The sequence below is a fragment of the Emys orbicularis genome, chromosome 6, assembly GCF_028017835.1.
Source record: "Emys orbicularis isolate rEmyOrb1 chromosome 6, rEmyOrb1.hap1, whole genome shotgun sequence".
Taxonomy (NCBI): Eukaryota; Metazoa; Chordata; order Testudines; family Emydidae; genus Emys; species Emys orbicularis.
Genome location: NC_088688.1, coordinates 17,383,646 through 17,410,144, shown reverse-complemented (window position 1 = coordinate 17,410,144; position 26,499 = coordinate 17,383,646). Strand labels below are relative to the sequence as shown.

General features: G+C 39.8%; 1 protein-coding gene across 1 annotated transcript in view; it reads right to left on the bottom strand.

The window, feature by feature from the left end:
• The window catches only part of DCC (DCC netrin 1 receptor), a 923,941-nt gene extending 898,361 nt beyond the window's left edge, over positions 1-25,580 (bottom strand). The window contains exon 1 of the mRNA XM_065406266.1: positions 25,490-25,580. Within this exon, the coding sequence (XP_065262338.1) occupies positions 25,490-25,580 (91 nt within the window). The remainder of the gene's footprint in view (positions 1-25,489) is intronic.
• Positions 25,581-26,499: the final 919 nt, after the last annotated feature.

Here is a 26,499-nt window from a genome sequence, read left to right as displayed (position 1 = left end):
TGTTCATACACAGTATGCTGGTGTATTATGCAGTGATTAATAATACATTGGGCCAAATGCTTCTTTGTAAATCCTCTTAATTAAGTTACTTATAAAAATTATATTGGGCCAAATCCTGCAGTTTTTAGTCAGCAAAAACTCCCACAGAAGCCAAGTTTATGGGCATTTTGACTGACTCTGTAGTGCAAATTTTGGCTCTACTAATGAAAACTTGTCTGACTCTATAACCTAGTTATTGGTTTTCAGTCTCTCGATGCTGTGTGTCCATCACAATAATCAAGGCCTGGCACTGGAGAGTGGAATTTATTGCTCTACTCTCACAAAAGAAGTGACTCAAATTTAGGATCTTCGTGTACTCTTCATCATGTATTGTCATTTTGTCCTCTCTGATTTCAACACTGTCCTGTGCCATAAAACTCAAATTCAAGATATATGCAGTGCTTACTGTTAAAGCTAATGCTGTCACCTGCATAATGCTGGCTAAATTGTTCCTCTGTTTTTTCATTCCTAGGAAGCTCAATATATAGATTCATATGAGATTATATCATTGTTTATAAAGGGCCATAAATTTGCATGGTACATCACAAGAATATAAAGAAAATAAATCTGACCCCAGCCAGTCTTTGCCTAGATGCACTCCACTGGTCCTTGGCTACCATGAAACCACTTCTATCCTGGTAATGATACCCCATTGTGCTCTGCTAAAAGGCCCTGTGGATATTTTAACCCTGACACTCATTAGCGTGCACTGTGAGCTGGATGCTATTGCCTGATTTTGCAAAACAGGAAACACAGGCAATTCTCAGATGTGGAGTGTCAATCTATTTTTCTATGTTCCCGCTCTCCCCAGATGCATATAGTAGAAAGCACTAGGTATAAACTGTGGTGGAATACTGTATATTGGTGGACATGGCATTTCTGTGTTCTGGGAGAATTCTGTGTCTCATCCAAGTAATCTAAGACAACTTCATATGTGTGTGCAGCAAATAATGGTATGAAGAGGAGGGTAACAAGCATTACATATATGTATTTATTATTTCTCTTGACGTATTAAAATGCACTCAACCAATGCTCTGGCTATATGTACAATCTCGGTTTTAAAAAAATACACATCGCAATAAACTTGGTAGGGGAGCAATGTATAAGTGCCTCTGTCATCTTCCCTCAGAACAGAAAATTCTGCCAGAGAACCTATGCCGCTCACACATACCAGACAGGCTGGGAGAACAGAGAATATTTGCAGCTTCAAGAAGTGCAAACTAACAGGAGAGGCAAATTAAACAGAGCAAGTCTTGTATCTAGTGAGTTCAGATATAAGATGAACACCACTCACCCTCTTGAAACCCTGAACCTTCGCCTATCCTTGGAAGCAACCCCAAAGCAACTTCTTGTTAAAAATTCCAAAAAGTTATTTCATCACACAAGGACTGCAGGGTTATACTCTTAGGTATTTTTTGTATAACTATCTATCAATGATACTTCTAAGGGACTTCAGTATCTAATTGCCAATTAATAGGGCATGTACATGTGCTGAAAATATGTTTTTCACATTGGAGAGGTGGGCAAGGAAAGAGCAGAAGAAAGAGAGGGATTATACTGCAGCAGGGAGTGAGGTTAAAAAAAAAATCACTGCAGCTCCCCCAAGAATGACAGATAATTCAATTCCTGGGCTAGTGCCAGTATGAACAGTAAACAAGATACTACTCACTTTCTTGCATTGATGGGGTGCCCTTGGAGCCTGCCCTAACCTGAGAAATGCCCATAAATTTCACAGCATATTTGTTTTAAAGATTTTGGGCCACATTCTACTCTTAGTTACACTCATTGGCTTCAACAAGTTGCCACGAATATAACTAAGGGCAGAATTCAGTCCTCATTAATTACATCTGCCAAGCCAGCATGAGCTTTTAGGTTTTTTTTAAACTTATATTTCCTGACTAGAAAAAAAAAAGCATTAGCTGTCTTTTCTGAGATGGTTCAAAAGTTAGAACACAGATTATCACACTTTATCTCCTAGCGGTGGGGTCCTCACCTAGTGCCTACCATGTACCACCATATCTAACTATTGTACTTTCCTGGCCTATCATTCTGACTTCTAGTTCACGCTGGTTATAAGTGAGAGGAATGTTAGGCCCTCTGTTAGTCTCCAGTATTGTTACTGCAGCCTGTGCCTTCCTCTCTCCTACTACCTTCTGGTCAGTTTTTAAACTTGTCAAGAAATTGCAGCCTTGCAGTTTTACTGTATCTGAGAGCACTATAGTTCTGACTGTGGTACCAGTTTCAATACTGGCGAGATTCAGCAGCTGGGGCTATTGAAGGTGGTCTCGCTAGTTCTCTTTATGTGAATTAACAGTTCACAGAAGACTGCTTATTGTCAGCTGTGGTGCATTTTTTAAAGATAATGAACATATTTCCAGTAAAGTTTGTTCCCTGTCTGCATCGGTTTGTCTCAAAATCACTTTCTTAGGTAGAGCTGCTGCCTCTAGGTTATACCCAGTCAAGCAAACAAAATAGTACGTGGTTTTAAAATGTTTCATTTATGACCCTCATTTTTAAACCATCATCTGCACAGGTACAGTGAATCCATCCTTCCCATCCACACTAAGCCAACACAGCCCATTCTTCACCTTCATTCAGTATCTTAAGCTGCTTGATGTATATACTATATAGTTCCTTTTCCATTTTTACTACACTCTGTCTTCCACATCTTCTCAGAAGGCCTAGAAGGCACAGAGGAGAGTGTTATATTTATCCCTTTGGCCACAGAGGTACTGTAAGTCCACTTCTACTCTCTCTCATACACAGCCAATTCCTCCCCAGGGACCCTGGTGACAGAAAATCTGCTGTGGGAAGTACAAAGTTGTGGCAGCACAAAATAGAGACTAATTCCCATATGCCAGGGAGCATAAGGGGACAGTGTGGCCATGAAGTGAGCATGGACAGGGAATCCACTGGTTCTGTATCTCTGCTGACAAAGTGCCGAAAAAACTCTGCTGAGAATAGACCCCGTATCAGAGACCCTGGGGGAAGGCTGAAACAGTGTCTAACCATACAGCCAGCCCTCTCCTAGGATAAATCTCCTTCCATGAAAGTTATTTACACCTTCCTTTGACAAATTTGCTGAATCTGGCCCACTGTCTGATACTGTACACAATGTATGCTGCTGTCTTCCCGCTACACAACAAAGAAATCACCTGCACAGTGCCAAAATCCTGCTTTGCTGTTCTACCTTGCACACCTTCCCATCGCTAACTGCGAATGATAATATCACTAGGAAAGATGTCCCAATTTTCTAATGCAAAATCTGGCACTCCCCTATACTGAGTACTGTGGATGTGTATCAATCATTCTGGCGTTTTCTTTGATTCAAATGGAACAAGGAATCAATCATTAATTCACACTCCAACTTCTCTTTTCTCCTATGGGGCTGGTGGTCTTTAATGTCATAAATGTATAACTTTTCACTGTTTATTTGGCCCTTTACATTGACTTAGCACCAGAGGTTTGGATAAACATCTGTTCGGCATTATTTTGGAATCTTAACATAAACACATTTCCCAATTTTCCCATCACCAACATTCACTGGCAGCCCTTGATACATACAGTTAAAGCTGTAAAACAATTTCCATAATAAACCTCTATCTGAAGCATTTCGTATTTTATCTTCTTCCTAAGATGACTGTTTTTTCTAAGCAAAGTTGGAGTAAAATCCCTTCCACCAGTTCGTAGTTATCGGTGCTTGAAAAAAATTACACTTTAAAAAAGTTCTGATAATTTATTTTCCACTGGGTGACAACTAGGAAAAAAAGGTAGAAGTCAAACTTCGCAAGTAAAAAGCCCTCAGTAAGAGTACAGGCCAAACTTTGCCAATATTTCTTCACCAGAATAAACCCACTGCCTTCAATGTAATGTGAGTGAGAACTACCTGTGTGAATAGTTTTCAGGGTCAAGTACCAGAGCCTGTGCTGTAGCAGAGGGGAACTCTGTGTCATCTAGTGGAATTCACTCTACAGCAGAGAACATTCACAGGTGGAACGTTAGGGCTTCAGGACTGGACGCACTTTCTTTATGGGAAAATAAAGTTCTGAATATTTGAAAATACAGCACTATGTTCAGTGTGGATATGAGCTACCACAAAGGCTTATTAACCATTTTTATGAATATAAATACACATGTTCACAGATGGCTTATCTCTATTGTGACATTTATCTTTAACATGAGTGGTGTAAGTCACAAATGAGCTATCCAAGTCAGCTCACGAGCAAAGGTAAGTGTCATAATAGCAATGAGCTGTTATATATTCTATTGTGTTCTATAAATGCATATAGAACCCTTTATATCATTCGCTAGGACTGAAAGTGCTTTACATATCAGTTAAACAAAATGTCAGGTGCTTTTAAAGAGTGGCAATAGAAAGGTTTGAAAAATGTTACAATAATTAATAACTTGTGAGTTTCTTTTGCAAGGTAATATTGTCAATAACAGAGTTACATGAGCTATTTTGTCTTGTTCAATACATACATTTTATATGGTCATGTGTATATATAGTCCACTTGTGCTCTAGCAACACTATAATATACACATTCTTTCATCTCACTCATTTACACAGTGCTACCTTCCATACTCATCAGCCATTTCAGGTAGTCCTGACCATGCAAGACCTCTAATTTGGACTTAGCCTTGTTTCTCAAGCCTCCTTCTCTTTTCTCACCTTGCTTGTTTCCTATTTATGAGTGCTTTCATTATAAAACTCCCACTATTACATTTCATGCTGGCATCCAGTTTTCTTCATTTATTTTCCCCCAATTTCCTGTTTGCTCAATTCTTTCTTCTTCTAACCCAGGTTCATTTTTCTACCACCATTCCCTAGTATCTCTCCTAATGTCAGTTCTTCTGAGATAATTTCCCTGCTCTGTTTTAATAATATTTAACTTTTATATAGCAATTTTCATCAGTAGATACGAAGATGCTTTACAAAGGATTGTAAATATCATGATACCCATTTTACAGATGAGGAAACAGAGGCAAAGGAAAGTGAAGCGTAAAGTGAATGGCAGACCCAGGAACAGAATCCCTGTCTCCTGACACCTAGTTTGGTGCCCTACCCATTGAACTATGCTGCTCCTGTCTGGTATTCTGTCCGATTAGTTTTTTTGATCTTTAGTAATTTAAAAATCCATCTCACCACATTTTGCTCTCTCTCCTAGAGATGTATCTTCTCTTCCTCAGGAACACCCGTTGCTATGCCGTTTGTTTGTGTTGATGGTAATAATCATCATTATCATAGCGCCTGTAGCATCTTACAGACGAGCAGACCAGGCTTAAGATAAAGCCTCTAATATGAAAGAAACTATATTCAGAACGGAGTTTACAAAACTTCCTATTACCCTCTAGCTGTAGGCTGCCACTAAGCCTGTCCTGTGCGCTGTTGTTGTTTCCATTACCCAGCATGCAGTGCCTCCCATGAAAACCAAAAGACTGAATCAACAACTGCACGGGAAGTGTGGTCTCTCTACACTTTCTGGAGAACTTTCTTTAAAGCACATGCATAAAGAGGCCACATCTAGGGATCAGAGCCCCATTGTACAAACATTAAGAAAAAGATGCACAATTCCTGTTCCAAAGAACTTTCAGTTTTATGTCAAGGCATAAAGATGAGACATGTAGAAGGAGAGGATGATGGAGTAACACAGACTTAAGACAGGATGACTTTCAAAAAGATTTGCTGTAGCTCAAACAGACATTAGGGGCTTGATGCAGGAATTGCTGGGGGAGGTTCTGTGTGGCCTGTGGTATGTAGATGGTCAGATTAGATGACCATAATGGTTTCTTCTGGCCTTAAAAAAATGAATTTGTGAAACAAGAAGTGTTTTACAGTAAGCAGTAATCATATTTATTATTGAATGCTTATTGCTGTGACCTTTACTTTATGTTTTGGAGAAAAAAGTGCTACATACATTAATAAAATGAAATGTACATGTAGTTTGTGCAAATGGAAGTAGATTTATTTTCCCCAAAACTTGTTAAGCTCTTTGAGTACTTGATTTCAGCACATTAGTTTCAAGGATGGGCTTCAGTTTGGTGGTAACTTACCAAAGAGGAAAATAAATCTATCTCCAGCCTTTGATAAGGGAGATACATAGAATCCTGACTAGTACAGGTACAATGCTGAGGAAAATGTGATTGTTCCTGTCAAGAGTAAGTGCTGAAGCCCTGAGTGAAGGCACCATCTAACTACTGAATTACTTTTGCAACTCCCCAGGTAAAATTATTGGAAAATTCTTGGACTTACATAGGAAAAGAATAACCATGAGTGTCCATTCCCTGTTCCTCGACAGCCATGATAGCTGGATCAGTGCATACCCTTCATCAGAAAGGCAGACAGAACATAGACCTTTCAACTATCAAACTTCCTGAATCACTCAGCAGAATGAGAGGCCTTACCATCAGAATACCTGTAATCTTCCTGTGTATTAAGTGGTATACTAGAGAAGCCATTGATACATTTCCATCAAACCTGATTAATCTAAATCAATGTGAACTTCATGCCTATTTGGCTACACGAGACACTGGTTCAGTTCATGCACGGGGACACTCTAACATTGTTTACCACATGGAGCTTTTGGTCACCTAGGCATAGGTGACCAAATGAGACATGGATTAACAAGGTCTGACTGTATTTAATTTACTACACAAACAGCACAGTAGAATATGTAGTAAATCCACTGCATGAGGGGGTAATTTTGATCAGAAGGAATTGGTATCTTAGAGTGCAAAGGCCGACACATTTTTAACTATGCTTTGGCACAAGACAACACATTTTTAAAGGACTCTTGTCAAGATATTTTCCATAGTTTTTTCTATAATATTGTTTTATAGTGAACATCCTTGGAAGCTTGAATCTGAAACGTCTTACTGTTGTTATCCCACTCCTCTTTAATACAAATAAGATGGGTTGTCATTTTGGGTAATGCAGGGCCCCTGTGTGGGTCAACAGTAGCAAGGATTGACTCCAAGACCTTTGGGTTTTAAAGAATAAGTCTCAACTACCTGAGCTAAAAGAGACCGTTCGGTTTGTCAAGGCTGTACCAAGCTCATCAACCTCCCTAGGTGGCCCAGCTGCCACTAGAGGGGGACAGAGCACCACATTGAGTGATATGTGGGTTACGCTTGTAGTTTTCCTATCTGTAAAATGTGGATAATAATACTTACCTTCTTTGTAAAGCACTTTGAGAGTTACTGACGAAAAGTGCTATATAAGAGCTAGGCATTATTTTTATTGTAAGGTGGCTCAAGAATGCCCAAATGCTGTTTTACTTGTTTTTGTTTGTTTGTTTTTTAGAACAGGTGACGTTTCCCTTTAAGCACAGGCATAAGTACCACTTAGGTCCCACTTACGCCCCAGTGCACAGACCTTCTCTGGCCATCTGCACAGAGATGAGTTTCGCCCAAAGAACGCCGAAGCAGGCTGAATTAGGGCCTTACTCACCTTGACAATGTCCTTTTATGACGGGCTTTCAAAGAGTTCTGACTGCATTTGGTAAGTTTCTAAATATTTGTATTGCTTCAAATCAAGTGATCGGAGGATGCTTTCCAAACCATTGGTCACAACAGATATTTGACTCAAGTCTTCCCACCCTTTGACTTCGTAACGGAAGAGACTACTACATTTGTTCCCAGGGATCATGAGAGGAAGGGAAATGAGCAGTGGCAAAGGGTGATCTCATGTACCTCTACACTGGTGATGATGGCTCATTTTAAAGTAATGACTAACCTAGAAATAGAAACATAATCAAACAATTATTCTATCCACCAAATTAATCAAAGCTAATGTAACACCGACAAACCCCGGTTTCCGGCAGGCAGGATCAAACCTAGGACCTCTGGAGCTAAATGCATGAGCCTCTACTGCATGAGCTAAAAGCCACATGGCCCTTAACTAAGGCTGTAGCGGACTCATTAATCTCGAAGTGGTCTTGGTGCCACTAGATGGGAGAGAGCACCACACCTAGGAGGTGTGTGGGTTACATTAAACATGGCTAAATGCAGAGTTCAGCATGAGCTTCCAAATCCCAAGAAGGTACTAAACACAGTGCTGATGTGTCAGTTCCATTGAGCAGCTGCTGGCAGAGTACAGAAAAGCCATGCATGCAGCAGGACCGTGTGTCCCCTGCATGCTGTAATACTGTACTCCTACAGACACTCTCCACAGCAGCGCAACACAGAGTTGAGGATTGGTGAGACAGACATTCAGGCCCTAATTCAGCAAAAGATTTACTCATGTGCCCAAGCCCATCTGTATCCAACGAAGCACTCGAGCACATGCTTAACTTTAAGCGCTTGCTTCAGCCTCCTTGAAGTCAAAGGGTCTTAAATACATGCCTAAAGTTAAGCACGTGCTTAAGGATGGACTGTTGAATCAGGGCCTGAGTTCCTCACTACACATGTTCAGCAACCCCACTCGGTAGAGGGTTTGCAGCTACTGCCACATCTCCTGGGCTCTAAGCTCTGTGCTCAGGTTCCCTTGAAAAAGGCTGTTTATGCAGGCTTTGTGCCTAGGCCCTGGATTTGTCCTGAAGAGAGCAGAACATAAAGCAAGCTTTCAATTTGATCATGGACTGAGAGGGGGGTTTTGTTTTATATTACAAGACCTGTTTTCAGGGTGTTGTGTTTTTTTTCCCTACAACAGCAAATGAAGCCTGACACCTAAGTCAGCACAGCCAGATGTAGTCCTGTGTTCCTCACACAACATTAGAAAGCAGCTCAGGGGAATGAGCTCCATTGTTAGCAGGGAAATAAAGAAATGATATAGTATAGTGGAAAAAGTGAAAGGAGGAGCTGATTTTATTTTGTACATTACTCTGATATCTGAGCACCTCACAATCTTTACTATATTTATCCTCCCAACACCCCTATGAGGGAGAGAAGTTTGGGTCCTTCACAGAGCAACAGAGGAGAGAAACATTTTTAAAACAGGAGAATACAGCTGTAACATCAGATAAACTGGCAGGAAGACCCCTTTTTATTTTTGAATGACTCCATTTCAGGTTGATGATATCCCTTTTATACTATAGGCCAGATTTTCAATGGAGCCCAGTACTCATTCGTGCACAAAAAATAATTGGCCAGATTTTCAAAGGAGATCAGACCCCGGTGGGGTGAACTCTTTGGAAAAACTGCCTGTAAGTGTCACAATGAGAGCTAATGGGTGCTGAGCCCTTTTGAAAAATCTGTCCCCAAAAGTGACTGCTGAGCCCTTGAAAATCTGGCCCAAACGCTTATGATGCTCTGGCCCCACATGTGTGCAAACCTAGATAAAAAGACAATGGAAGTCTGTTGCAATAGCAGTTACTTGGTTATAGCACTTATAGTTAAGGTACAGTGTTTTGGGACTTTCATATTAAATTGATTTCATTTTCACTGTTGGATACAATTTTAACTAGATTGCTCACATAAATTAAACACCCACTTAAATGAAGGATCACAAATTTCAAACTGGGAAATACTGAAATCCAACTGCCCCAAACATTCTTGCAGGGTAAACATTTCCATCAAAACCATGAAAAATATATTATATGTAGGAAACTCAACTTTAATGCATTACAAATCAATATTTCCCCTCTTCGTCTCTACATTTACCATCTCTGCACATATCAAGCCAATTGTTTCACAAAACACAGATATATAAAAATTATTCCAGTTTCCTGAAAAACTCAGCTGGAAACAAATCCAATCAAATGGAATAAATTCTTGCTAGAGAGAGCTTGATGTCTCTATGGCAGCCTGTAGAGCCTTAGGGACAGGTTCTGTTCTTAAGTGTTCAACTTAAGCAGAAAACATTGGAGTGACTGCATTTACATCAGTGTAACTGAATGCAAAATTTAGCCCTGCAGCACCTAACTTTCTTCTGATAACAGTTTTGCATTATTGCAACTCCATCACCTTCAATTAAGTCACTACTGATTCACACTAGCATGGGAAAAGAATCAGGCCTATAGAATCTAATCTCAGTCTACTTTTTCCTAAATATATTTAAAGTCCTCTGAACCATTGGAAACCTTAGAATATAAGAGATCTGTGTAAGCTCAAAAGCTTGTCTCTCTCAGCAAAAGAAGTTGGTTCAGTAAAAGTTATTACCTCACCCACCTTGTGTCTCTAATATCCTGGGACTGACAGCTACAACGACACTGCATACAGGCTTTCTTAAGACATTGGCAGTGTTTCCTGGGTTTGGCCAGATAGGGAATACCACAAAAACAGCCTTTTTCATGGCTAATAAGCAAGTCAACTTCTGCTGATACCTGGAAATGCAGATACCCGGAAGAAAATTAAAACAAAGGAAAACAAATCCTAATCCTAATCAAAGTCAATAAAACTTTTTCAAACTTCTAAAGACATTTGGTTAGGTTTGGGGTTTTGCAGAGGCTTTAAAAGTCATAGTTCACCAAATTTCAGTGCAAAGCAATTTTGATTTACCTCCAATCATTTGTTACAAGCACATTCATTCCTTATGTTAAATTCCCTGTTTGTCATTTTTGGAGGCAAAAGTGGGAAAATCCAGGGTAGTGAGAGTTTGCATTACATTAAATTTCACTTTTGATATAACCTAGTAAATGCTAGAATAGAAATACATCTTCTCTTCAAAACCATGATCCCAAATAGCATTAACTATTATACTTGATAGAAGGAGTCACTAAATTTCTATTTAGAACGTGCTTATTTAACAAATGGTGCACTGATCACAGATACAGATTTTTTTCAATGAAACATCATCTCTTTAAGAGAAAGTGGACATATGGATTAATTGACTATATGTTGCTCAATGCCAATTTAAGCACGAGTATGGAAACAGAATGTTCATAATTAAAAAAAACAACCCTGCAACACTACACTACATGGTTTCATTATTACAGTCTCTTCTTTTAATGAAGACATAGTTGGCCTAATTTACACTATAGATCAAAACTATATGAAATTTCCTAATATTATAAGGGGAAGAGAAATTGCTATATACATGACTTACAGTGCACATTATTATTTTAGGTTATGAAAATAGCATCACAACACAGTGACAAATGATTGCTAGGGTGTGCTTAATCTGGCAGCAAATTTCTGGTTCTCAGAAACCCAAATAATATTAAGGCTATTTTGTCCCTACCAATAGCAGCTAAATCTGCTGTTAAAGCTAAATCCTTCCAGCTTGTTTGCTCAAATGTTACATATCACTTTAGAAGATGGGAAATAATTACCACTGTGGTGTTTATCTGCAATTTTTCTATCAGAGTTAATTGCATTTCCAGCATTTTAGGTTGCTACTATTGTTTTCCTTACTACCAGTCTACCAAACTCTCTCGCTTTCTGTTAAACAGTGAATATACGTGGGGCTATATTTTACTCTCATTCACACATGTGCAACTCCCACTGAAATCACTAAATATAACAGAAGGCAGAATTTAGCCCACAGACTCTAGAGGGATTTGCAGGCCCATACTGAAGGATGCAAATTATAGCATGATTTTTGTCCAGTAAATTAAAGCACTTACTGCCAAGATTCCATGATTCTCACTTACATCAGCGTAACACCTGATTAATATAATGCGACTGAAGTCAGTGGAGTTACGCCAGATTCAGACTAGTGTAACAGAGCGGAACAGGTCTGACACTATTCTACTTGGGCTTTAAGTTAAGCAAATAATTACTGAAATACAGGAAACTATTTTAACAGTGATATGGGGTTTCAGAGTGTGGGCATCAACTATGTATCTACCTGTGCAGTACGCTAAGGAGCCTTTCATCTGAGTGAGTGCAGACATCCAAATGTCTATTTGTCCTACACAGTGACAAAGACAATTAGGTGTTTACTGTGACATTAAAACACTAAGAGTGGGGAAGGGAGAATCTTTCTTATACCCGTAGCACACTAAGAAAAGACAGAGTACCTGTAATATGCTAACTGAATGATGTCACCCTCTAGTGACTGGGCCACAGAAAGGATAAGGAACCAGATGCTCTCATACCATTGAGGAACCCATCAATTTCCTTCCTCAGAGATTAGAGGTAGATTTATTACATATTTGAAGATACACACCAAATTAAACCACAAGAAACCAAGGACATGAAATCTGCTCACTTAGTTCAGAACTTATAGTTACTGGGACTGATCCAAAGACCATTGAACTCAATGATCAGTCTTTCATTGACTTCAGTGGGCTTTGGATCAGTCTCATTAACTATATCTACTAACATGTTTCTCACCTGTTATATTTAAAATATATTTTATTTAATGTTCCATTGTCTCACTCTCCCCCACTCCTCTGTTCAAGTGGACTTTCTGCCACAAGGAGCCTGCAGCTTGGGTTCACCACAATACAACAGAACAAAAAAACCTACAAAGCCATGCATGGCAATATCAAAAAAAGAGCAGAATGGGCTGCCTCATTCGTTGTAACCCTTATGTTGCTAGAAAGTTGGCAATGAAACCCTCTTGTGGGGAAAATGTGGCCATTCCTGCAATACAGAGTATGGAGCCAGGGTACATATGCCCCTGATTTTCTTATTTACCTTTTGCCTTACTGTTGTCATTAATTTTCTGTGTGGGGTTGCTGTACATCTGCCCAGAAGGTGTGTAATGAAGAGAGTGGTGACGTTAGCGGTAATGTGCATAAGTCACCTGTGATAGCTCATATGAATACAGAGGGGCGTTCTCCATCTGCTCTTCAGTTCACCAGGGCAGAGAATGTAAAGAAAATTATCTGGAGTGATGACCGAGAGGGGGGGAAAGAAGCTTTTAGCTACCAGGGAGTGTTTTTCCACTTACCATTCAAAGACCAATGGACCGAAAGCAAGAACATTTTTTTCTTCAGTGTAATAGTTTGTGACAGATGTCTTCAAATGACTTCAGGAGAAGGTTTAACCTGTTATTCTTACATAATTTGAAAAGACCAATTACTCCCTCATGGAAGTCACATTCCTAGGATTTTTGTGGAGACAATTATCCACTAATATTCTTATGTGCTACATTCCTCCTATATGCGAAGCAACACATGTTCAGGGAATATGAATAACAAAATCCAGCTAGCTGGGGATAAATGAAGAGAGGATAAATCCTTATTTTATACTTTTGTGGAACTACCTTTTAAGTTTTATTTATTGTTGAGCTAACTCACATGTTCATTTGGGTTGTATCAGTATTAGTAGGATTAGCTTTCATAATAGTAACACATTACATTTGTATAGCACTTTTCTTCTAAAAGGAAAGTGTTTTACCAATTGAATCCCCAATTCTGTAAAGATTTTCACACTTACTTAACATTAAGCATAGTCTCACCACTGACATCACAGTGGAGTTGTCCCGCGACTAAAATGGAGCTGCCTCTGGAGTGGAAGGTAGGAGAAATGTAACAGTCCACTGCACAGCAGATTAGGAAAGGAAGTGAAAAATAATTTATCTGATTGAAAAAATGAAAGGGAAAATTAGGGAAGCAGAATGCAATTAACCAAGTTGGAATTTTGCCAAGACACAAGTAGTAACACCCCTGCTCATGAAAAGAGACATGGAATCATTAATAAACCACAAGTGGTTAGGATTTTGGTTTTACATTTCAGCCAAAAATATGAGTATTTCCAGAAACACTGTGGCCCACTGTTGCTTGCCAGGATCATGTGGGTCACTTGCCAGAATCATCTGGGTACATCTCACTTAATTCCCTGCTGTTGCAGGGTTTGGGGCACTAGTGCCCCTTGGTCCCTCCTATTCTCTGCCTGTGGCTCATAATAGTTTAGTTTCCTCAGGGCTATGACATTTTGATCAAATTTTGGATGTTGGGTTTAGTGTGTGGATGCGTGGTGGTGTTGGTGTGCTGTGATACTAGATGACTTGGTGGTTCCTTCTGACCTTAACCTTTATGTCTCTATGACCTGCAGCATTGATTCAGTTTTATCTTTGAGAAAAATGCCACCAACTGAAACATCAGCCTCGCTTCTCACAGCAACTGTGTGTTCTTTGGAAGTTTCTCAGTCAAGCAGTGACCCTGGCCAAGCCCGCATAAAAGGTTTACTTACTTCTGACACATCACATTTGCATATCATACAGGAATATACTGATATAGGGCATCGTACAGAGCACAGCACAAAGTAATCCACTGCAATTTTTGACAACAGAGAAGATGTCAGTAATAATCAAAACTAAATAGTGCCTATCAGTTAGTTGGCATATTAATGATCACACACAGAATTCGTTTACAGAGGCAGACTTTCGCAACGTGAACAAGAAAATACATTGAATACCCATCAAATGTAAAGGCCATTTGAATTGCACCGAGGTAGTTCCACTTATCCACAGTCTGAGAATTCTTTAGTAATATGGGACCAAATCACTCTCAATTTTTAAGCAGCATTTCCCATTAAAAACAGTGAGGAGTACTGCTTTAAAAATAATTAATGGTACAACATTGACCAGGCTTTTGCTATAACAGACTCCCAGCATTACAGCTCTCTAAGTCTCGTAGCTCATAGTGACAGATAATCTTGTTTATCCTGCATTTTCACTGCAGTATCTTTCCTTTGCACTACTGTTACAGCCGGAGGCCTCTGTGCCACCAGTGCTTGTTGGTGTCCACCTCTGATGAGTAGTGAATGAAATAACCAGCAAAGAATCTATAGCTCTCTTTTTACTTCCCTGAGGGACAATGTTGGATTTCATCAATAAGAACAATATCACCGGCGCAGCACAGACCTGGGAGCACACCACTATGATCCTTCTATTTCAGATTCCACTCCAGTTTTTCTGTTAGGATTTGAACTTATTATCCCAAGACTCACAGTTTCAAAGCACTTTGTGATGCTGGCTAGTTTTATAGCTATGTTTAACAGCTGCATCTCCCATTCTAAGGATCTACTATGAGAGCTGATGATAAAAATAGCTGGACAATGTGTCTAAAGCGCTGCATGTTTAACAGACAAGGCTCACCGCACATTGGAATCTGCCTTGTCATTCTCAATTCATGGTCTCACTTTGCAATACTTTGAGAATTTGCATTAAATGGAGCTTAAGCTTGAGAAAGAGTATAAAACCCAGCATTATTTCACTGCCTGTTAGAGATTAAAAATATTTCACTCTTGATTCACAAAGACAATCCAAAACAAAGCAACTGTGCCGAGGGATTGGGGTGGCTCTTTGCCAGCATACACATTTAAGCAGGAAAAAAACCCCATCAGTACTGGAAAATTTGCTCATTTTAAAACTATCCATGCTTTTGTTTCATGTGAACTGTTGGTAGAGCATTATAAACAACCACAAGTGCCCACATCCTCACAGCAGTATCATATGCCATTGATTTTAATTGTGTTTTATTAATATGATACAATTCAATTATGCCCAAATCAAGATATAACTAATACTTTAATAATATAATACCAGGTCCTAACAAATTCCCTGCACAAAGATGAAAACCTGATTGTGTTACTGATGCTAGAATAGCCTCAGCAGTGATGTTAATAACACTTTTAATATCAGTACAGCTGCTTTAGCAAAGCCTGATTAGTCTACTGTGGTTGTGAAGAAAGAGTTAATATCTTTGTTATGATGTGGAACATGCAAAATCATCATTTGCAAATTGCATTAAAAGGTTATTGTTCAGACAAAAATTAGCTGGTCTAAATTGGTGTAACTCCATTTATGTCAATGAAGATTTACATCAGACGTGTATCTGGCCCCAGATATTAAGTGAATCATTTTCTCTGTCATTATAACCTCTAGGTCATTAACATGGACAGATTTCTTTTTTAAAAAAATGTAATTTACTCTTTAATACTTAGAGCTTAGGAAAGCTGCTGGAACAGTGTGGAAGTACAGCTGTTTTGTTTATGTCACGTTCCCCAACACTTTTCAGCAGGGCCGGCTTTAGCAGGTGCGGGGCCCCACGCCGGGACGCGAATTGTCTCGCGCCCCACCCCCGCTCCGACTCCGCCCTCTCCCTGCCCCCATTGGATCCCTCCCCAAATCCCCGCCCTGGCCCCGCCTCTTCCCCAAGCACGCCGCATTCCTCCTCCTCACCCCTCCCTCCCAGGCTTGCGCTGATCAGCTGTATGGCGGTGCAAGCGCTGGAGGTAGGGGGGAGAAACAGGACACGGCTTCCCCCCCCCCCCCCCGCGCTCCGCCGGCAGCCCCGGACGTTGCGGGGCCCTCTTAGGCACGGGGCCCCATTCCGGGGAATCGGCCGAATTGGCTTAAAGCCGGCCCTGCTTTTCAGCCTACATCATCTCTATTTCAGATTAAGGAAAACCAAAGAAAGAACAAATATAGAGTCCTGATGAGAGAGAGAAAGAGAATGCATAGGGAGTCAGAATGTAACATTCTGCATTAGAACTGAAGATACCTCTGAAATGTACCTATCATTCCATGGGAATCACTTGTTTTAGTTCCAAAATTTGGTCTCCCCCCTCTCTTTTATTCCCAAAAGTTATTTACATCAGAAAGAATCATGAAATTGTGTTTTATAGAAGGAATAATTTGCACTAATGGGATGACTCCTATAGCACTTTAAAGTTTCTCACATGAATGATTTTTGGTATCCTTCATTTGTAACTCTGTCAAATATTGCTTCCCACATTTGGGCCAGTTGAGGGGAATTTTTGAACTATAAAATAGCAGCTGCATTATACTTGTCCCTGTAGCAGGCAAGGAAACTCTCATTTGTCGGTGGCCACAAAATGACATCTTTCAATTACTGCAAAAAGCTACATAGATCATAGTGTCAATTTTACATTTCACTCATCCTAAGTAGGAAATTGAGACTGATTAGAAACAGAAGTGAAACTAGCCAGTTTCACACTGATATTCTTATGTGATATGACAATCATGTTCATTTCGAGTTTCCAACACTGCATTAAAATGTTTAATTTATCCGAAAAAAGTTTTCTTTCACCAAAAATTTCCCCAACCTCCTTTTTCTAAAACAAAGTCTAAATCTAAGGCCTTGAAATACTTTCAGGTGTATAACAAGATGTTCTTCACTGATTCAGCTGAAGCTTTTCAATCTTGTGAGCAGAGAACTGTGTTGGAGGTTTCATTCTTAAAGCAAAAGAGGTGAATCTGCGGTGAATAAGGGCTGGGGAGTTAGGGAAGTCTCCTTCCCCAAGTGTTGTTTCAGACGCATACACAGTATACAAAAGGAGGTGAGCCAGTATAAACTGATTTTTACTTTGGATAACAGGAATACTGTGTGAAAGATACCGTGAAATTTACAAATGCCTATGAAATTTACAACATTTGATGAATCAGGGGGAAAAAACCCACACAACCCAGCACACAAACTACGGAGAAATGTCATATAATTCCAACCTACTTTCACACACACTACGAAGCCCAAGGGTTTCCTTGGTGAGCTCACACAAACATTTCTCCATGAGACTCATAATAAAAAAAAATGCTATTAAAAAAACCTGAGCTTTCTAGCTGCCTATCAGGAGCTTTACAAAAACACCTGCCACCAAGACAATGTCAAACAAAACCTCAACCTGTACAAGAGCCCACAGTGCTTGAGTAATACAAAGGTAAAGTTCAGAACCAGGTCACTGCATCAGGGTATCATTCTGAAGATGTTCTGTTGTGTGTCATCAGCTTCGGAGAATCTGAGAGAGGGAAGGAGGGGAAAAGCTGAGGGGGCATTTTTAAGTGCCATTTTTTCCTGAGCATTAGAGAGGTAGCAAAGGGCAAAGAGAAAAAGAAGAGTATGTAGACTGAGGCCCAACAGAGTTCTTTAAAATACTCCCCCCCCCCCATGTAATAGAGAGGGAAAGGGTGGATATTCTAGATAGAACCCCCAAAGAGTAGTTTTTAAATGCTTTTTAGTCTTCAGCTAGCAAGAGGGAAAGGATCAGAGAGAACCTCAAAGAAGAAGGAGGTCAGCATGTGAATTGAGCACCAAATGAGCCCTTTTAAGTAGGCATAGCTGGGGACTAAAGTACCTAACTCCACTTGGTATGCCTGCAGGTATCCTGCAAGTACCCCACTACTTCCTTAGAAGTCTGTTCAACTCATAAGGAAGCAACTTTAAAAAAAAAATTACAATGCTTTTGGAAATCCTTCCCCTAGAAAGAAGTGCTTTATATAATTATATCAATCGACCTTGCCCTGGACTGCAACATCTCCTGTAATTACTGCTTGCTGGAGCTCTATAGCCAGGTGGAAATGCCTACCAGTTTAGCTGTCAGTCAGATAGTTAATATAGTCATGGGCCTTCAGACATCCCTAGCAGAGAGATTCCTGAGATTTGCTGAACCATTTTTGGCTTTCAGATACTTTTCTTTTATCTTACACCTTAAAATATATTCAAAGATGAAAACAACAATGTCAATAGGAAAATGTTGGACTGAGCCCCTGAAAGAATATTTATGGGGCTAATTATTGGCTGCTCTCATGGTCACCCTCCCTTGTCTCACACAGAATATTCCTGACAGTAGCAGCATAAATGACATGGAATGGGACAGGTGAGGCTGCATACACAGACTATCAGTGCCTCTATGGTCAATTTGTTTAGCTTACCCAAAAGAACATCAAGAGGTGACTTATCATGGTGTCATATGAAGAAAATACCAAGGGCTCTTTAATTCAGCAGAGAAAGATGTAACAAGAACCAATGGGTGGAGATAGAGTCAAACAAATTCAGATTAAATATAAGGCCCCAAAAAAAAATCACTAGTGAGGGTGAATAACCATTGGAACAAACTACCAAGTGGTGGATTCTCCATCTCTTGAGGTTTTCAGATCAAGACTGGATGCCTTTTTGGAAGAGATGCTTTAATCAGGCAAGTTACTGGACTCAGTACAGGTGTAACTGGGTGAAATACTATGTCCCGCGTTATACAGAAGATCAGACTAAATTACCTAAAGGTCCCTTCTGGCATTAAAATGGATGAATTTCTTAATCTAATTATCTGTAGGTTTGGTGGGAAACCAGAATTGGGCATAGAATTGGACAGATAAATTGTGATTCAGTGTTCCCCTGTTGCCTGCAGCTTTTTAGGCATGAACAACCCAAGCCAGGATTTGGCCCTAAGCATTTTCCCTTGGAGATTTAAGACTCAGCTCTCATATCCATAACCAGTCAGGGAAAGGAGACAAAGCCAACGTACCAATATTTTTTTCATACAGAATGTATGTAGATACCCTCTACTGTATCAAAACACCAGGTAGGGAGAGCAAGATTAGCCTCAAACCAATTTACCATGCCACAGTTTCTCTTTGTTCTCCTTGGTCTTTTGTCTAAGAAAATCACTTTATTCCATCCATCCATCCATTCCATCAAATAGCCACTGTGGTGGTGGTGTAACGAAAGCTAGTGGAGCAGTGGGCAAAACTACTCTGGTGGAGATTAACCCAGAGTTGGAAGGGTGGCTGTAATAGAAGACATCAAGAAGTTTGGGGAACAGGAAACAGCAATGGGAGCTAATGTAGTTTGAGGAGGAGGAGGAGGAGAGAAAAGCAGCAAGCAAGTACTATCTGGAAGCATAGAAATTAGCTACCCATATATCCCATCCATATATATACATAGATCATACCACTATAGTATCTGAACCCTTCAGGTATTGGCAGGTGTGTACAAGACTATGGAATCATGTATTATGTAAAAAAAAATTAAAAAATGAATTGAGACTATATTTCCATTTTAGGGCTCTTCTGGTCAGATGAGTTTTACCTTCAGTTCAATTAATCTCCAGAACCCAATGGTAGAATTATAGCCTGACAATTCAAAGTGATCTCCTATTTATTCTACAGGGTATATTATTACACCTGACAGCAGCAACTGCACTGCGTAGTCTATATTTTCTGTTTGCAGGGTACCTTGGACTTTGGACATCTTCTATAATTCATGACCAGAAATCCTAGATGACAAGTAATCTTCTTCTGTATTCATATTAAAAACAATTACATTCCTGATTGTATTCATTTGTTACTGGCTACTTTTAATTGTCTGGGAAATTGAGAGCATAAATCAGGTATTTTAGTGATTATGACATTTTGAAGTGTGTTCCCGTGTGTTTATTGTACACTTCTCCCCAGCTTCCAGTTGTAAGATCATAGTAGAGGATATTGGGAAGTATTTATTTCAATAAGTCCAACTTCCTGGAAGTTCAGTATATAGAACCTCAAGAGAGGATGGAGCAGATATTAAAGCAATTCATAGACTCTAAGGCCAGAATCTCTTTTGAGACAAAGACATTCTACCAACATTAAACTAGGATACACAAGCATCAAGCATTCTGAGCATTAGTTAGCAATTACAGTTGCTTATCATCAGAAAGAGTGCTAAAAAAGACAGCAAACTTTATGGAAAGAAAGGAAGAGAGTGGGTGCATATCCAATGAACACACTAATTGTTATTTCATGAGGATCAAAACCAATAGCAACTTGGGAAATCCCCACAAATGCTCATAACATTTGAGAAGGAAATCTTTAATATTTGACAGGAGGTCTGGTACAATATAGTACAATGATTCTGCTGCTAAAATCAGCATAACAGTATGGCCTCAACTCAGTCTTTAAATTTACACTCAACATTCTGTCCCCTGGGCTTGAGAAGTAGGGATAATGACACCTAATTTTTGTGCACCCAGAATCTCAGGTATGCATACGCAAATCAAAGAGGTTGCTTGTGCAAATCTGAATTTGGGGGTGTGCAAAGCTTCCCAAAATGACAAAGTCAATAATTTACCCAATTTTTTGAAAGTATAGAGCCCAGACTTCAGAGAGGTGACATGCTTTCTGTCAGGTGCTGACTCAATGAATATAGAAGGCATTCAACAACTTGCAAGATGGAACCCTACATATGCAGATCTCACAGTGGTTCAAATCAGGAGCAACTCCACTCAAGTCAGTGAAGATACATTAGTATAATTGTGGTATAGCTGAAATCAGAATTAGGCCTAATATGTTTACCTTGGATTGTACTAGAGATATAAAATGTAAGTCAATGATTCACCCTAGGGATTATTTTGACAAAACCATGTGAAATTCTGTCTTTAGATAATTAGTCTTGAAGGCCTCTGTGGAATGTTGTCATTATTCATTTTACACAGGCAAAGCCAACATTTTCAGAAATTTACTTCTATTTATACTACAACAAAGAGAGATTGTCTGCATTGGCTCCGTCTATAACAATTCTGCATTTCAATCAGAAATGAAGTTATAAACAGGAAAATATAATCTGCATTTGAGGGTCAAATTCTCCTACAAGTTTTGCTCTTGTAAATATGGAGTTACTCTGCTGATGTAAATGAAATTATTCCTATTTACATTGGTGTAATTAAGACCAGAACCTGACCCTTAGTTACCAGTGTAAAAAGACAGATTCTCCACTTATTTGCATCATCATAAATCAGGAGTAACTCCATTGCAGCCAACACAGTAACACTGGTTTACAACTAGTGTAAGAAGAAAATCAGGGACACCTCGGTCTAGCAAGTTTGTGAAGTACTGCGATGGGACAAACTTATTACAGTATGGTAGTAAATATTTTTTTAGTGATCTCCTCCACAATGATCTCTTCCATTAGAAGTACAGTTGCAAAATCAGTTTAGAAACTGTATCCTTGTAGCTGCATTTGCTGTACAAACAGCCACATAGAAAACTATTTTGATTTTATAACTTCTTTTTTACTAGGCAGAAAATAAGAGCCAGAGCTTCAATGGTGGGTCTCTAAAGTAGGTGTGGATGAAAGTAAGTGCGTTGTGAGACTGTGAGGAGTTACTCTGAAAGATCATCAAAGAAAACATTTTATTAAAGGCAGCATATCATTGAGGGAATTCATGAAATGCCACTTATGCGCTATAAGAAACCAAACTGGGCAGCATAAAGAATACACGCACGTGCCTATACATATCTTGGAGACTAGGTAAAAGCACAACCCAAGTGATAAGCAATATTGCAAAGTGAAGCCAAAGAGAATACAGTGACATATCACGTGCACACTGCACAAATCTAATGCTGATCACTTCATGAGGCAGAACTGGTGATACAAAACTAGATTTTCCCCTAGCAGAGGGAAAAGATGCTGGTGTGGTGGCAGAGGGAGGGGTCAGTTACAGATAAAGGACCCACTGGGAAATTCAGACTACACTGTCAGTGTACTAGCTCCTGTCTGACACTGATGACCCAATTATGCAGGTCTTACTCAGACAAAACTCCACATGGACCTCAAGTGGGTATTTGGAGTCACTCACTCCAGAAGACTTGGTTTAAGTCTGAATAGTATGGCTGTCTATATCGTGGTGGCACTGTCATGGCTTGGATTCCAGAATAGACAGCTGGTGCTGTGTTATGTGCTGGGAAGTACGTTGGAGGGGAATTCAGGAATGAGAAATAAACGGAGGATGAAATTCTGACTTCAAATCTGGAGACACTCCATTGAAAGAATTAGTCCAGATTTACCCATGTGCAACTAAGAGCAGGATTTGGCCTTAATTCTGCACAAACTGGGACGGGGGGAAAGGAAGTAAAAAGAGAAACAGAAGGCAAATAGTATTTGTGTACACAAAAATCAAGTAACTATAAAAAGACGAAGCTGCAAATATGTAGACTGAAATGCTTGCCCTCACTCATAACCATCACAACTTTTAAGACTATGTAATCAAATGCCCTAAGCCTAAGCTAACACACTCGTATAACCCACGCGTCATAACACAGAGGGCAACTCTGCTGCGTGTGAAATGGATGTTGTGACAAGTCACTGTCGATTTATACTGCACCACTCACAGAGAAAGGGATTGCCATATTGCCCAAGCACCGCAAGGTTCTGACATGTTGTACCATGCTAAACAGCATACCCAGATGTGGGAGTAAAGTAATAAATAAGCATGTTGGTTTTTGTTTCCCCCTCCAGACCAAAGAGTAGTTTGCATTTACTTAATTATGAGCGGCAAGCAAACTATATAGTATCATGTATGTGATTACTTTCCAGTATTAAGTGCTAAATAGTCAGAGATCTGGTTCTAATTAATCATGTCTTTTCCTGTTCTTTTTCCAAAACAGTGAACATTGCCCATCAATTCTTGTTCAGTAACATATGCCTCTGTGCATTCATATTTTGTGCAGGGAAAAGAACCTTTCTTTCTTGGATTTTACTTTTGATCGCCTATCACATAACGTTTTGCATCTTACAGACAATGGAAGTGTGAATGGAAAGGATTTGAATGACTTCATTCAGGCACAAAAGTAGCATATTCCTCCTCATATGTTGACACTGTGCAACGCTGCTCTTTGTTATTAAAGTTTTTAACAAATTCTTACATCTCCAAACCAGCTTTGGGGTTTAGTTAGAAAGTGTGAAAGGACACAGTCCCATTGTGTTGCATCTCTATAAGCCCTTTGTTACTAGTCAACAAAGTCTTTAAATGCCCTGCCGAATGGGAATTTTGCCAAACAGCAAACCAGCTACTTGGCCTTATTAAGGGCACCTCCTACTGGTCCTTTCATAGAGTGAATTATGCTTTCTTCGCAATCAGTCCCCTGCTAGGTTTCTGAACAGAGAAAATAGCTACTAAGAAGAGTAGTGGAAACTCAGAGATTAATGAGCAGAGGCCAAAGCCACTAGAACAACATTTCCTTAAAGACGCAGGATTTCTTTTCTTTTCTTTTGTCAGCTGAATCCAGAGATTGTGAAAAGGGGGCTCAAAACAACAATCTCAGGAAGGATCTGGAGGCTAACCATAGGGAAAACTTTGCACAATTCTAGCTTGCAAAGGACAGATCAGGGAACTTGGTACAACACAGAGATGCATGCCTCCAAAAAGCAGTGCAATAAATACACATTATACATAGAGAGTGAAATGCACAACCAAAATGTACCAAAAAAAAAAAATTATACAGCTAGGAAACAACCTGCTCCTGTAATGAGTTTTCTGCGTAATATCAGACATCATTTCCCCCCCCCCCCCCATCATTAAGGCAGTGTGTATTCTCACTCCCTTCCTCTCTCTTGCACGCACACACAACCCCAACTCGCCATATGCCCGCAAGAAGTCTGCAAGTCAATCATCATTCCAGAAGGAGGATCATTGACATGTCTCCCATCTACTAGCCTTTAAGGTGGAAATTCAAGAGAGACACCTATTATCCTGCTCTGATTGCCCAAGTCCCACCTTCCATGCAAGTAATTGCAGAGGACACTGCTGAGGGACACACACACACACAATGAACCTTCTTGTATTTAACAGAAGCATCTTCCCAATTCACTTACTAGCTCTCCAAAACAAGCCAAACATACATATCTACATATATCTATATATGTTATATATATATATTATATATATATTTAAAGGAAGCATCATCTATAGGAACAATTTAAGGCATTTCTATTTGCATACAGCTGATATTCTGAATGATACTAGTCTAGGGTAAAGATCTTTTTGCAAAGGCTTTCATATGCAGCACTTTCTCCATCACAAAAAAAAGCTGCTTTAGTGGCGTGTGTGTGTGTGTGTGTGTGTGTGTGGAGGGGGGGTGTTATCGGTTTCTATTGTTCAGCAGCAGCTGGTGTGGAAGCAATTTGTGTGTGTTTATTTTATTTTATTTTGCTTTTCATGCCTCTCTCTTTCTAAGATTGCTCCTAATGAAACAGCTCATTTTCTTCTGGAGAAAAAATGATCACTGGAGAATAATATTTTCCCACATACATTCTCCACACACACACACACACACACACACACACAGTCACCTACAAATTGAAGCTGCACTTTCTTAGTTCTTAACACTTTTCAATAATACTCCAATTCCTGATTTATTTATTTTTAAATCTCTAATTCCCAGCTTTTCTCTGCCTCCAACACGGACAGCTCCTGAGCATCACAGTATCAATACCCCCTCTTTCCTTCTCTATCCTAATTCAATACACAAACCAGCTTTGCCATTTTTAATCAGAAAATGTGCCTGCCAAGTGCAAAGAGAGAGAGGCAGCCCCAAAGAATATCAATCAAATGGAGTTTGGAGACGCTCTGCAAATAACTACATTTTCCATCTTGCAAACTAATATTTTGCTTTTCATCATTTACCCTTCCCCTGCCATCTGAAAAATATAAATAAATCTATAGATCCCATCTCAGCCCGAAGATCCAAAAAAAGCCACAGGCAAATAAATCCAATTGCAACAGTGGTCAGGTGCAAAAGAGAATACAAACCAGTGTATACACACACACATATGCTATCACCACCTCCTCCCACATTTCTCCTTTATTTTTATGGGTTTCTTTCCTTTCAGTTGGTTTTCCTTTTTCAAAGGCTGCTCAGGGTGCTTCTAAACCAGATTTCGCCTCACTCCTTTCCCAATCTATGTCAACTACCTGCAAAAGCCTACACCGATCCACAACAACAACAAAATCAAAAGAGGGGGGGAAACTCTGATAACACATAAGAGACAGGCACATTCCTTAGGGTTTTGCAAAATTCACCCTTCTCCATGGAGTGCAAAAGACAAATAAGGCAGCGATCACTTACCGGTGACTTGAAGATTCAGGCTGATCAGAGAAAATCCGAAGAGTAGAAAAGCCAGCTTTGGTACCCAAACACATCCAAGACTATTCTCCATATTTCAACACACACCTACAGAGATTTGGGTCCTGAGCACCAGCAACAATCACACACACTGCCCTTTCTGCCTCCTCCTCTTCTGTTTTTTTTTTTCTCCAGTCCCCACTGACAAGGCTCAGCAAAGGGGGAGTTGGGGGATGTGGAGGGAAAAAAGTTATATTCAGTCCAAGAGCCGCCAAGCCTCCAGATTATGTTAGGAAACTAACTCAAGGAAAAGGGGGAAAGGTGGGGAACGGTGCTCCCACTGCTGGAAAACCATACATGGAAAAATACTGCAAAAAAGCGAACCAGGGTGCATCAAAAGATTGGGGGTTGCTCCATTTCCACAGCTGGGCAAAGTACAAAATATATATGTATTTATCAAAAATAAAAATAAAAAATCAGAAGAATACAAAAGGGAAAGCTCGTGGTTTTCTTCCTTCTTGGCAGATGTTGGAGTGGGGGGAAAAAGAAGGGGAAAGAAAAGGGGGATGTAAAGCTCTCACTTGTTACTGGAGCTGTCCACCAGCAGTATGTGAGATGGGAGTTAGAGCTGTAACATCCATTGATCCGAAGAAGTGGAGGGCTGGAAGGGAAAACGTGGAGAGTGGAGAGAAACCAACCGGATCACAGAAAAGATTCCACTGGAAAAAAAAAAAAAAAAAAAAACCTGAGCCCTGCTGCTTCCAGCAACTGCATTCACTGAGTCTACATATGAATGAGCTGGGATGCCCTCTGTAGGTAAAGCGTGGGAAGTAACTTTTCCTCAATGGAGCTATTTAATAATGTGCATGTCCCTGCTTATGTAGCTAGCTCACCTCCTGTCAGTGTAAAAAAGCTCCCCGGTTTTGGTTTGCATGGGGGTTGATTGGTTTGTTTCATCTGCTCCTAGGAGTCTGGTCTGCAGTGACAGGAGTTTAAACCATTAACAAAAGCAT